The following is a 15,224-nucleotide window of genomic DNA, read 5'->3' as shown; positions in this document are numbered from 1 at the left end:
GGTCCAACAATCACATAAAGACACAAATACTAAATTTGCAATGCTTATACATTCAGCTGATACAAATAATTATTTATTCTATTTAACGTGGTACATTTAATGTTGTGAAATAAGTAAACAAAGTTTATACAATTAGTTCTAGTGAAAATTTAACACATTAAAATTTTACTAGTTTAAAATGATTAATTATCACGAATATGTAGAGTCTCGTGGAGTTCAATATTCATAAAAAAAATTAATCAATTAAACTTGAGTAATGAAGTATGCATGTTTTAAAACACTATATTGTTAAGATGTTATTGGAATTTTTCAACTATAGATTATATAATATAAATTGTACATCATAATGTAAATTTTATAGGTTATTATTGTTTAGTTTGAAAGGCTAAAAATTGGTATTAAGTTAGGCGCTTAAGATTCTATCATATTCTGATTGGTTATTAACCAATCGGTGTTTATTGAATTCGTATTATTCAGAGAGTTTCTAACGACGAATGACGATCGTATTAAAACAGGTATCGAAAGATTTGGATCAAATAATGAGTTGTTTCATTTGGGGCAACATTGTCGGGATGGAAAGAAAGTAAAATTGTTGGACGTATGTTAGCCGAAAGAAGATGAAATTGGTCTCAAGAAGTGCGTAGAATAAAATAGGGCTCTCAATTCTAAGAATTATTTTCGTTATTTCCAAAAAGAAGGATTCACTATTGATATTGATATGACTGGGATATTAATTTCCTGTCATGGTTCAAGCGTCACTCTATCCACCTTATATCACAATTTCAGTGTATCAGAATTAGATGAAAGTGCAAGAGAGTCAACATTTGAGATATTTATGATGGACAATGAATCAAGGTTCTACGGAGAGTCGAAGAGGGTAGACAGACGATTCCTCGAATATGTTCGCTCTCTTGTTCTTTGTGGCAAAAGGCGAGACTTTCGATATTGGAAAGTTAAGGAGGGGTGAATTTTGTTCTCGTAAGATTTGAGACATCATTAGAATTTGTGCATAGATTGTTAATTGACACCATATTATTTGGTCTTCTGAGCTAGCGTCAAGGCATATATATTCATATCATGGCTTAGAAATTGTGGGAGGCTTTTGAAGAGGGACGAGACCATGAAGTTCATGAATATTCGAGACCATAAAATTTATGGTTGAAATTTTAAACTAATTCTATTAATTAAATGAAAATTAGAATTTGAATAAATAAATTAAATGTAATTTAATCCAAATAAATATAAACTCATAACAAATTTAAAATGTGATTTTTTTTTATAAAATTTAATGTTAATGGAGAATATTAAATGCTAATATTCTAGAATACAATTGTTGGATGAATTATAAGTCGTTGGATTGATAAATGAATTTATTGTGATGATTTAATTTTCAGCTATATATATCTCCCTAACGTTAGAACTCTTTGTATATTTCTTATCTCATTCATCTAATAATTATCTCTCTAGAACTAAAAAAAAATTCTTTGTTTTTGAGTGTTTTTCGAGTTTTTCACTCAATCGAGTGTTCTTCAAGTTCTTCACTCATTCGAGTGTTTTTCGAGTTCTTGACTTGTTGTATTTTCATTCAAACCCGGTGATTAATTCAGGTACTTTTCTAGTTTGCTTCGTAGTGATTACATTGTTGAATCACTACTAAATTCGGTGTATCATGAGAGACAGCTCCAACACAATGGGAGACAATAAAACTGTTTTAAGGAAAATGTACTAAGTACATTCATTGAATTAACTTCTCAATAGGTGATTTTGTTCTTGTACATTTTACTTTATTTCAATTCTTTGTAACATTGTATTTTATATAATACAAGATTCCTAATATATTCTAGATATACATTGTGTTGGATTGAAAGAGATGATTGATCATTTACTTAGTTGTCCATAAGTTACTAAGATTTGGAGATGCTCACTATATTGTTTGGATTGGTTAGCTTTCTAAAAGATTGGTAAAGCATAAAAGGTTGTGGTTATAAAGTCTAAAAGTGACATGTTCACTCCTAAACTTTACAAGTTGTATTTGAGGTCATTGTTAATTAAATTTGGGCAGAAGAAAACTCAAAGTCTTCGTAAGAATCAAAATACTCCTCAACAACTTTGGTGAGATGTTCTACCAGTTGTTCGAGATATTTCCAATTTCACAAGGGAATTGTGACATTCGTCGTAGCTTGAATATTGATTTTGATGTAGTTGTCCTAAAAGTATTTTATTTATATTATATATATATTCTGAACATGTTATGACACAAATTTGAATTCAAAAATGACATTTCTCGACCATTCCGATAACAACATTACCAAGTCGTCACACTTCAAATGTGTCTTCATTCACTTGAAAAATTGTCGCAACTTAAGACAGTGTTCTTTAAGTAATCAAATAAAACCATGCAACATTGACCCTGAAGATTATAATTTGTTAATAACCCAATTGGTGTCCAAAATTGACACTATATGCTAGAATACTTGTAGGCACTTGATTATTCCTAAGTTTATATAGTTTGAATATTGAAAAAAATTACAATATAAATACTATTAATTAATGCTCCATATTTATTATATCCTTGGACAAATATTTATAATCATAAGCCTAAATGACCAATACATCCATGTAGAATTGAACAAACATTTAATTAAAACCCTAAAAATGTAATATAAAGATAGTTACAACAATAAAGCTTAAAATATGATGACATTATTATAAGATTGAGAAAGTGAATTATTCAAATCACATAGTTGACAGTTTTCAAGATAGAATACCTAATAAAACCAATAACATTCCAAATTAAAAAGCCCCATAAACATGGGCATCAAGCCTAGGCTTAGGATGCACCACTAAAGGAGATGCCCTTTGCAAAGTCAGCCCATAGGCCTCATCCATATTAAGCTTCTCAGCCAATAAACCATTAGGCAATCCCCAATCAAATGCATGAACCAAACTAGCAGTCAAAATCTGAACCATCCTTAACCCGAGACTCATACCCGCACATATCCTCCGACCCGCACCAAACGGTATAACCTTGAAATCATTCCCACGAATATCGGCATTCGGCTTCTCCCCTCCTGGTAAAAATCTTTCGGGCTTGAAATCCAACGGGTCGGCCCATGATTTTGGATCACGCGATATGTCTCACACATTCATCAAAAGAGTTGAGCCCTTTAGAATGATGTACCCGTCGATCTCACATTCTTCTGCAGCCATTCGGGGCAGATAAAGTGGAGTTGACGGGTGCATGCGGAAAACTTCCTTGATCACGGCTTGAAGGTATGGGAGTTGGGGAAGTTCGGCTTCGCTGCTTACGAGCCTGTTTCGGCCCACAACCGTATCCATCTCTAGTTGGAGTTGGGCCATGACTTTTGGATGGCGGATTAGCTCCGCTATTGCCCATTCGGTTGTGCTCGCCGATGTATCGGTTCCAGCTGTGAATAGATCCTGCGATAAATCAATCAATTATGTGTTAATTATGTGTTAATATTTGTAAGTCATGAATAAGTCACACAACTTAACAATAGTTAATCACAAATTGAAAATAGAAGTTATAAACATTTTCTAATGGGGGTGTTAAAATCACATTATTTAATAAATATAAGTACTGTTAATTTTATTATGTATTTATTCTAAACATATTCTACTGAATTATGGTTAGTATTCCATATTATTATAGATATAAATGAAAAAGATTTAATCGCGAGCAATTCAAATCTCGACTTGGTAAAAATCTTAATCGATCTCGTTAATTAGTTTTAACGAGACGAGCTTGAGCTCCTTTAAAAGTTTGAAATTTTAAACGAACCAAGTTAGAGCTTTTAGATATTCGGCTTGTCATCTCGCAAACATATTCGTTTAGAAAGCTCGATAATGAGCTCGCGAATATGTTTATTTAAAAACTCGTGAAAATGTTTGTTTGGAGACTTGTTTATGAGCTCGGGAACATATTCATTTAAAATCTCATTTAATATTTATTAATATCTAATAAGGAAACCAATGAAGTCTTCTTCTATGTTCTAAATGAGTTCTAAATAAGTCAAATTCAAACAACATGTGAGCCCAATTGAATATATATATATATATGGCAAGTTCAAGCCCGAATATATGCTAAACGAGCCGAGCTTAAACCTGAAACTATTCGACTTGGTTTAGCTCGTTTACATATAGTTAAACACTTAATTAAAAAGAAAAAGTTTATAATAAACCTATAATCAATTTAATTATCACTAAAACAAAAACACTTTGACCTATCCAATTTCGTGTTAAATTTTTAAATAAAAATATAAATTATAATGAGAAGCAAACTTCAATTTTTATCCCTAAGACTTATCTAATGATTTATGTGTTGTTTACTTTAGACTTATCTAATGATTTAGTTTTTACATTTTTATATATATGTAAATGTTAATTTTTTCAATGCCTAGGTTAGGTTTACCTTTTTATTTTAATTTATAAACTATTTTTCTACATTTATCAAAATGGTTTGTCGTTTCCCAAAAAACATAAATAATTTTAAATGATACCAAAAGTAGGGCTTTGATTTCAGTGTCTGGTAAGTTTTCCACCATTGTCGGTACGGCGTCGGTACTGTCCTTGAGTAGTCATAGAGTACTAAGCAAATCTGTAGACTTCTTATCAGCGCCATCAAGAAGATGAGTTTTGTGTTCCTCCAAGATCTCGCTTAAGACTATCTCCAACCGAAAAACTTATTTTCAAACTTATTTTGGTGTAAATGTCACATCAAACAGTAATCCTACTCCAACCGAAAAACCCATTCTCAAACCCAAAAGAATATTCTTATAATATTCTTTCTTACATCAACTTTTATAACTTTTTAATATCACTCATATCTTTTACAAACTTATAAATTACACCACAATATTATAATATCATCCAAATATTTTAAACTTAAATATAAATTAATTATAAAAATTTATTAAAATAATATATATAATATATATATATATATATTAAAATATTTTTTTTTAATATTATTATAATTTTTTTTAATTATATTATAAATTTATGTTATATAAAAAATATTATATAAATTAAATTAATAATTATATAAATAAACTTAATATAAAATATAAGATAAAAATAAAATATAAATAAATAAAACATATAAATCAATAAAACATATAAACAAATTAAAATATAAATAAATTAAAATATAAATAAATTATATAAGTAAGTTTAATATATAAAATTAATTAAGTAAAAGTTAAAGGGCTAAAATGCAAAAAAAAAATATATATATATATGCGTTTGTGAACAGTAGCAACGCATATTTGGGTTTTTTGAAGAGGGAAAATGAGAAATCTCATTATGGGTTTGGTTTTGCAGTTCGGTTGGAGGAAAAAACCCATTTTGGGTATGCGTTTGCAGCACTATTGAAGATGCTCTAAAAACGCTTCAAAACGCGAATGAAATTTCTTCATCTTAGACGCAATTCCCTGTGTTTAACGTTCACAATTGTTAATCAAACAATCGTACAATTGCGTTCAAAGAATTAATCAGAGTAAGTCCAGCAAATACATGAATTAGAGTATATAAATTATATCCATAAAATAAATAGTAAACTTAATAGGCTAGCTATATGTTAACCTTCGGTAAAAACAATTTTTTTTCTAATTTATTATATTTAAGAATTCAATCAATTACAAATAAAAATAATAATTTATATCTACTAAGTAAAAATAATTTTATGTCTAGGACAACCCAATAGTCATAATCAAGGAGACCACTATATATACCTGTAGATTGAGCCAATGGAGACCAGGAACGAAATCCCGATATTGAAAACACCGGCAAGAACCATCAATTCCACCACCATTCCCTTGAAATCGTCGGATTTCGGATCAACGTCGCTGCTTCCGTCGCTAAAGACTCGTTTTCCGAGCATTTGACGAGCTAAGGCGTTGGTTGTGCAAACGGTTAACAGCTGCCCTAAATTCACTTCGGTCTGACCGGCCGCGTTTGTTAGAACCTTTGTTAGTATGGCAATCTCTTCCTGCAGTCAAACAAATTCAATTTTTGATTTTTTTATTCATTTAATAAGTTTAAATTATTTGGATGAAAATATGAATTATAAGAAATTATATATCTCACTAATAATATATTAGGCTATATTTAAATAATTATAACAAAAATAAGTCACCCTTTTCAAAATCAATACCAATTATTTATTTTTTATTGAAAATAAATAGCAAGTGGTAATTAAATTAAAATATTCTAAACCAAGTCCCAGGCTACTTGGGTAGGTACAGGACGGCACTCACTAAATAAAATTTAATATACAAATTATTATATTTTTAATATAATAAGTTAAATAAAAAATAATAATAATTTTGAGTAAGTTTATTAAACTAATGTTTATTTATTAATATTTTGGAAGGAAAAACTAATTATGATAAAAAAAAGTTTTGTTAAAATTCAAATTAAGGCAAAAGTAGATATTTAAGAAACAAAAAAGAGTGACCTAGTGATGTTATGTTTTAGCTTTTTATATTAAAAAAAATACTATTACTCTTCTGAACTAAAATATATTATATTTTCTTTTTTATCCATAATTCATATTTTTTTTTAAATATCTATCAATATTACTTAAATAATTAAATCCCAACAAAAAAAATTCCCATTCAATAATAAATATTTCTTATAGCTGTACTGTATGCATAAAGACAAGTAATATTAACTTCCAAATACTATTACTCCTCTTCTCAACTTTTTCTTTTTTCCATATCAATATTATTTAAATAATTAAATCCTAACTAAAATCTTTCCATTCAATAATAAATACATCCTTTAGCTGTACTGCATAAATACAAGTATATTAACAATCCAATTCCTTACTAATAGACAAGTGTCCTTTAAATAATTTTTTTAAAGATAGCAAATTATAAGTTTTTTTTTCTAGAAAAAATGACCGGAGAATTTGAAGAAGGAATGGGCTAAGGAATTACGTTAGTGGTTGCAATCTGATTGTCTAAAAATATAAAAAAAAAAATTAATCTCTCGGTTAATTAGATGTTACCCGTACAGATACTACCTCTATTTCACTCATTAGATGACACTTATACACAAAAGCATCACCTCCCTCGTTTGCTATTTTATTTATTTTAATTTTTTTTATATTTTTTTACATGTTTGTAATAATTTATTAATGGATAAATGCACGCTGTTATAACTGAAACTGAAGTAACCCTACTCTATCATACCAGTTAATAACATAATAACAAGTAGTTCGATTCCTCCCTCTTTCCTCTCATTATAATTAAATATATATATTTAACCCATTAGAGTAAAGGAGTTTTTAAGATACTAAAAGTCAAAATTTCCTCTCATAAATTTTTTCTTAAATTAAGTAAGAAGTAAGAACATATTAAACCATCCAAATAGTATAGTACAAATCATATATAATATTATTTTATCACATTAAACTTTTGTAAAAAACACAATCATCTTTTTTTATAACATTTGTTTTTGTTTTTAGATTTTTATCAAAAACACAATCATATTTCTTTTCCAATCTTTATTTTAACAAAATTTAAAATTTAAACAAAAAAATACATTATAATAATTTAATCAATTAAAAACTCAAATAACCTATTTTTTCCATTAAACAAATAATTTGCCAAAGACAAAAATAAAGAGACCCTACAAAAGATTACACCTTTTCAATTAAGTATCTTGGAAAGGAATATAAACAAATTGAACCATATCCTTTTCCTTTCAAAGTTAGTATGCTTATATAAAACATTAATACTAGTTTAGGGACTTATTCATTACTCTTATCATCATCAACATCACACTATTGTAATTCACGGTTGTTGCTCTCATTAATTTTACCTCAAACTATCTTTAAACTAGTAAATAAATAGAAAAGTGCTTATATTACATGGTTTTAATGCTGGGTATTTGGTTGTGCTTTTAGAGATTTTTGATGTGTGGTTATTTGAATGTTATGAAATCAAAATCTTGTTTGATGGAAAAAAGTGATTTTTTTTTTGGATTACATAGGTTAAATTGCTAAAATGTACTATATTTAAATTCAAATTTTATCTCAGACATTATTCTCAGTTTTGATGGTGTTAATATTGCAAATGATGGGACAGGTAATGTTTATTTGTTTTTTATTACCTTTTATTGAGGGGTATTTGAAGGATGAGAAATTATTTGTTTCCTATCCTTTCGTTTAAAATATATGTATAAAATTGTGTGTTTCTGATATATTACTTATTCGTGTCGAACAACAACATTCAATAGCTTAACACTGTCTGAAATGTATGTTGAGTTGTAGAATATGTATACAAAGTTATGTGATCTGATTAAAGAAACTAGTTAAAGTAGAAGTACTTAATTTTATATAAAATTTTAATTTCTTTATTATATTTTAAAATATAATAATTAATTATATAGATAATGATATTATTATTATTATATATTAAACTTATATCTAATTCATAATTATATATTCTAATTTTAAATATAATTTTATTAATATAATAATTATTAATATGATAAAAATTAAAATAATAATTTATATAAATATAAAGGTAAAATAGTTTTTATATTTCTTAATTTTAAACTATTTCAAAAGTAATATTGATTTGGCACGTTTACTTAAATATATGAATTGATATATTATTTATTCTTTCAAAAACGATTTATAAACATTAATATTATATAATCGTTTTCATCGAGTATCTACCAACTTAATAATATGTTTTTAACAACAATTTTGTATTTTTTTTCTTCTTATTTTCATATTTTGTTTGGTTTATATTCTCAGTAAACTAAACTGAAATTCATTCAATTAGACTTCAATATTTTCTTTATTTATATAATAGTCTTCGTTTATTTAAAACTTAACACGTTTTCTTTAACTATATAATTTTAAATGTATAAATTTGTTTTATAAATAAAGTGATATTATCACTTTTTAAATTTGTATATTTATTTTATTTTAGTAAAGGTATTAACGGAATAATTCGATTAATATGTTGACTTATTACTCATATTAATAGTGTAGTACATATCACTTTTAACATCTATAAGAAAAAAATTCATTCTAATTTTTACAGCCCAGGCACAAAAAAAAGAATTTCTGGATTAACCCTTGCACCCCGTGCCAGAAAGAAGCAGGGGTGAGTCTTCGAGGGGTATAGATGGAAGCAAAATCAGAGATCGATTAAGGTGTTAGACATTCTAGTTGTTAATACAGAAAATCAAAAATTAATTTCCTATTAATAAGGCTCAACAAACATATGTATACTATTGCAAAGAAGAATCATTAATATGCCTTGTCTGATGACAGGAATTTACAAAAGAATTATGAACTGCTACATATGTTTTTTTTCGAAAGTTACTTTTCTTAGATGTTATCAGAAGTAGACCGCCTGAGGACGGAGAGAAGAGGAGTCCCAATTCGAGCCTTGTGCAATTCTATGATTGAAGAAATTCTTGATCGAAGTATCTTTATTGCCTTTTTCTGAGTTTTCATTCTAGATTCAAATGTGGATTTCTTCATTAAACTCTCTGTCAATCGCCTATACCATTCGTTCGACAATTCTCTCTGCACGGCTAGTGCTTTCATGTTCTTAACAATGTCTGTTTTCTGCTCGATTCCTAGACAGTGTCGGCACCGGAAAAAAAAGGTTTTGGACAGTACCAGCCCCAAAAAAAAGGTTTTTTTGGTGAGTAAACTATTAACAATGTCTGTTTCCTGCTCGATTCCTAGACAGTGCCGGCACCGGAAAAAAAAAGTTATGGACAGTGTCGGCCCGGAAAAAAAAAATTGTGAGGTTAGAACTAATAACCATATGTTTTTGTTTACCTCCTATACCAATAAGCTAGAATTATTTATGTTTAATAAATACTAAATATTTTTTTAAACCCTAAAAAGTGTAAAATATATATATATACGACTATGTAATAGGGATAAGTTGCTAGGTCCCAGTTTTAATTTGCTTAATAAAATAAAAAAAGTAAATTTCAGAAATGTGGATGATTGAATTTTAAAAAATATATATATTTCCAATTTGAAAAATAATTATGATAAACAATAATGAAGATATATATATATATATATTCTGAACATTTTTATGACACAAATTTGACAAAGGTTGATCAAAATTTTAGATTCAAATTAAAAATTAACAACAATTCAAGAACAACGTTACCAAGTTGTCAGGCTTGCAAATGTGTCTTCATTTGCTTGGAAAATTGTCACAACTTAAGATAGTGCTCTTAAATAATCAAATAAAAACATGCAACATTAACCCTGAATATTATGATTTGTTATGGACCCAATTGGTGTCCAAATTTGACATTATATGTTAGAATACTTGTAGGCATTTAATTATTCCTAAATTTATATAGTTTGAAAATTTAAAAAAAAAATAAAAAAAATACAATTAGATACTAGTAATTAATGCTCCATATTCACTGTATCCTTGGACAAACATTTATAATTATAAGCCTAAATGACCGATACATCGACGTAGAATTGAACAAACATTTAATTAAAACCCTAAAAATGTAATACAAAGATAGTTACAACAATAAAGCTTAAAATATGATGACATTATTATAAGATAGAGAAAGTGAATTATTCAAATCACATAGTTGACAGTTTTCAAGATAGAATACCTAATAAAACCAATAACATTCCAAATTAAAAAGCCCCATAAACATGGGCATCAAGCCTAGGCTTAGGATGCACCACTAAAGGAGATGCCCTTTGCAAAGTCAGCCCATAGGCCTCATCCATATTAAGCTTCTCAGCCAATAAACCATTAGGCAATCCCCAATCAAATGCATGAACCAAACTAGCAGTCAAAATCTGAACCATCCTTAACCCGAGACTCATACCCGCACATATCCTCCGACCCGCACCAAACGGTATAACCTCGAAATCATTCCCACGAATATCGGCATTCGACTTCTCCCCACCGGGCAAAAATCTTTCGGGCTTGAATTCTAACGGGTCGGCCCATGATTTTGGATCACGCGATATGGCCCACACATTCATCAAAAGAGTTGAGCCCTTCGGAATGATGTACCCGTCGATCTCACATTCCTCTGCCGCCATTCGGGGCAGAGAAAGTGGAGTTGACGGGTGCATGCGGAAAACTTCCTTGATCACGGCTTGAAGGTATGGGAGTTGGGGAAGGTCGGCTTCGCTTACGAGCCTGTTTCGGCCCACAACCGTATCCATCTCTAGTTGGAGTTGGGTCATGACTTTTGGATGGCGGATTAGCTCCGCTATTGCCCATTCGGTTGTGCTCGCCGATGTATCGGTTCCAGCTGTGAATAGATCCTGCGATAAATCAATCAATTATGTGTTAATATTTATAAGTCATGAATAAGTCACACAACTTAACAATAATTAAATCACAATTTGAAAATAGAAGTTATAAACATTTTCTAATGGGGGTGTTAAAATCACATTATTTAATAAATATAAGTATTGTTAATTTATTATGTATTTATTCTAAACATATTCTACTGAATTATGGTTAGTATTCCATATTATTATAGATGTAAATGAAAAAGATTTCATCGCGAGCTATTCGAATCTTAGCTCGGTAAAAATCTTAATCGATCTCGATATTTAATTTTAACGAGACGAGCTTAAGCTCCTTTAAAAGTTTGAAATTTTAAACGAACCAAGCTAGAGCTTTTAGATATGCGTCTTGTCATTTCGCAAACATATTCGTTTAGAAAGCTCGATAATGAGCTTGCGAATATGTTTATTTAAAAACTCGTAAAAATGTTTGTTTGGAGACTTGTTTATGAGCTCGGGATCATATTCATTTAATATTTATTAATATCTAATAAGGAAAAAAAAAATCAAACCCTTAACCAATGAAGCCTTCTTCTACCTTGTTTCTAAACAAGTCAAATTCAAGCAAGTCAAATTCAAATAACATGTGAGCCTAATTGAATATATATATATATATATATATATATATATATAAGGCAAGCTATATAAAAGACGCAAGTTCAAGCTCGAATATATGCTAAACGAACCGAGCTTAAACCTGAAACTATTCGACTTGGTTTAGCTCGTTTACATATAGTTAAAGACACTTAATTAAAAAGAAAAAGTTTATAATAAACCTATAATCAATTTAATTATCACTAAAACAAAAACACTTTGACCTATCCAATTTCGTGTTAAATTTTTAAATAAAAATATAAATTATAATGAGAAGCAAACTTCAATTTTTTTCCCAAGACTTATCTAATGATTTATGTATTGTTTACTTTAGACTTTTATTCTAGTTTTTATTTTATATATATATATATATAAATGTTAAATTTTTCAATGCCTAGGTTAGGTTTACCTTTTCATTTTAATTTGTAAACTATTTTTCTGCATTTATCAAAATGGATTGTTCGTTTCCAAAAAACATAAATAATTTTAAATGATACCAAAAGTAGGGCTTTGATTTCAGTGTCGGTAAGTTTTCCGCCATCGCCGGCATCGGCGTCGGTACTGTCCTTGAGTAGTAATAGAGTACTAAGCAAATCTGTAGAGTTCTTATCAGCACCACCATGAAGATGAGTTTTATGTTCCTCCAAGATCTCGCTTAAAAACGCATCAAAACGCGAGTGCAATTTCTTCATCTTAGACGCAATTCCCTGCGTTTAACGCTCAAAATTGTTAATCAAACAATCGTACGATTGCGTTCAAAAAATTAATCAGAGTAAACCAAACAAGTACATGAATTAAGGTATAGAAATCATATCTATACAAAAAATAGTAAACTTAATAGGCTATATGTTAACCTTTGGTAAAAACAAATTTTTTTCTAATTTATTATATTTAAGAATTCAATTCTTTACAAATAAAAATAATAACTTATATCTACTAAGTGAAAATAATTTTATGTGTAATACAACTCAATAATCATAATCAAGGACACCACTATATATACCTGTAGATCGAGCCAATCGAGACCAGGAATGAAATCCCCGATATTGAAAACACCGGCAAGAACCATCAATTCCACCACCATTCCCTTGAAATCGTCGGATTTCGGATCAACGCCGTTGCTTCCGTCGCTAAAGACTCGTTTTCCGAGCATCTGACGAGCTAAGGCGTTGGTTGTGCAAACGGTTAACAGCTGCCCCAAATTCACTTCGGTCCGACCGGCCGCGTTTGTTAGAACCTTTGTTAGTGTCGCAATCTCCTCCTGCGGTCAAACAAATTCAATTTTTGATTTTTTTATTCATTTAATAATTTTAAATTTTTTGGATGAAAATATGATTTATAAGAAATTATATATCTCCCTAATAATATATTAGGCTATATTTAATGAAAATGAATTAAAAGATTCTAAACCAAGCCCCAAGCTACTTGGGGGTAGGTACAAGACGGCACTCACTAATTAAAATTTAATATACAAATTATTATATTTTTAATATAATAAGTTAAATAAAAAATAAACTATTTATATTAAAAAAAAATACTATTACTCTTCTCAACTAAAATATATTATATTTTCTTTATTTCCATAAAAAAAAATTTTAAAAATATTTATCAATATCATTTAAATAATTAAATCCCAACCAAAAATTTCCCATTCAATAATAAATACTTCCTATAGCTGTACTGCATGCATAAAGACAAGTATATTTATTAACAATCCAAATACTATTACTCTTCTCAACTTTTTCTTTTTACCATATTTCAAAATTTTAAAAGTATTTATATCAATATTATTTAAATAATTAAATCCCAACTAAAATCTTTCCATTCAATAATAAATACATCTTATAGCTGTACTGCATAAATACAAGTATATTAACAATCCAATTCCTTACTAATAGACAAGTGTCTTTTAAATATATTTTTTTTAAATAGCAAATTATAATTTTTTTTTTTTTTTAAGAAAAAGTCGTTGGAGAATTTGAAAAAGAGAATGGGAGAAAGAATTACATGATGGTGCAATCTGATTCTCTAAAAATATAATAAAATTTATCTTTTCCCGGGTTAATTCGATGCTACCCTAGGGACACTACCTATATTCCACTCATTAAGTGACACATATACACAAATATAAGGTGAAATAACACTTTCCTTATTTATTTATTAATTTTTTTCTGGATAAATATACTACTATATCATCGAATTAATCCTACTCTTTCGCACTAGTCAAATAACATGAAGTTAGATGGTTTCGTTTCCTCCTAATTTTCCTCTCTTTAAAAATATATATATTTTTAACCCATTAGAGTAAAGGATTTTATAAGATACTAAAAGTCAAAAGTTATGTGTTCCTCTCATAAATTTAATTTCTTTTATTTTCTTTGTTAGAACATTGAACTCCCAACCTTCACATGTTTTTTTTTTTCTTTCTAAAAGCAAATCATTCAAAAAAATTATCTTGAAATATTTTTATAAAACATATTATGTTATTCAAAATCACTGTACTCAACTCTTTTATAAATAATCATGAGTTTTAAAATAATGGAGGAGAGAGAAATAAAACCTGTCGAACATGTCGGAAATCATCCAAAGCTTTAGTAGAGAAAAGATGAACAGAACAGATCTTTCTAAGCATCCGCCACCTTGGACCATAAGGAGCAAAAACAAGATCTTGATAATTATAAGCAATATGTTTCGCACCAGAATTCGGTGGCCGGCTCGAGAAATTTGCATCGTGTTTCTTAAGAAACTGTGCTGCTACAGAAGCTGACGCCGCCACCACCACATGAACCTGACCGAGTCGTAGATGCATCAATGGCCCATATGTCTTAGCCATGGCTGCTAGAGAATGGTGTGGCATAGGACCTAGATGAGGTAGGTTTCCGATCACCGGCCATGGTCTGGGTCCCGGCGGAAGACGGCGGCGGTCAAGAAGTGAAAGTAAGTTCAGGAGAAAGTAGATGAAGATTCCGGTAGCTAGTGAGTAAAGGACGAGGGACAAAGTCGTCATTTCACTCACTCTGAAAAGAGTTTGGGATGTGTGAAAACAAGAGAGTGATTTCTTGTATATATAATAATAGAATGAGATTTATTGGGCTTGTTTGATATGCCCTTTTTAAAATATTATTTTAATATTTAATAACTTAAAATATTATAAATATATTTTTTTTATATTGTAGTTCTTATTACATATTAATATATATATATATATAAAATAAAAAGATTAAAAATAATGTTTAAAAATGATTATATTATTATAAATATCAAATTATAATACTCTCCTATC

At 28.9% G+C, this 15,224-nt stretch overlaps 1 protein-coding gene and 1 pseudogene across 1 annotated transcript; both read right to left on the bottom strand.

The window, feature by feature from the left end:
• Positions 1-2,666: 2,666 nt before the first annotated feature.
• On the bottom strand, positions 2,667-9,595 carry LOC124935581 (annotated as a pseudogene).
• A 970-nt stretch (positions 9,596-10,565) lies between these two features.
• Positions 10,566-14,983, bottom strand: LOC124934289 (flavonoid 3'-monooxygenase-like). Its single transcript, XM_047474793.1, has 4 exons — positions 14,502-14,983; positions 12,945-13,202; positions 12,439-12,648; positions 10,566-11,320 (listed from the first exon to the last, which is right to left on the bottom strand). The coding sequence occupies exons 1-4, from the start codon at positions 14,946-14,948 to the stop codon at positions 10,676-10,678; spliced, it is 1,560 nt and encodes a 519-aa protein (XP_047330749.1). The 5' UTR covers positions 14,949-14,983; the 3' UTR covers positions 10,566-10,675.
• Positions 14,984-15,224: the final 241 nt, after the last annotated feature.

The sequence above is a fragment of the Impatiens glandulifera genome, chromosome 4 (assembly GCF_907164915.1).
Source record: "Impatiens glandulifera chromosome 4, dImpGla2.1, whole genome shotgun sequence".
Lineage (NCBI taxonomy): Eukaryota > Viridiplantae > Streptophyta > Magnoliopsida > Ericales > Balsaminaceae > Impatiens > Impatiens glandulifera.
This window is presented reverse-complemented; position numbering and strand designations above follow the sequence as displayed.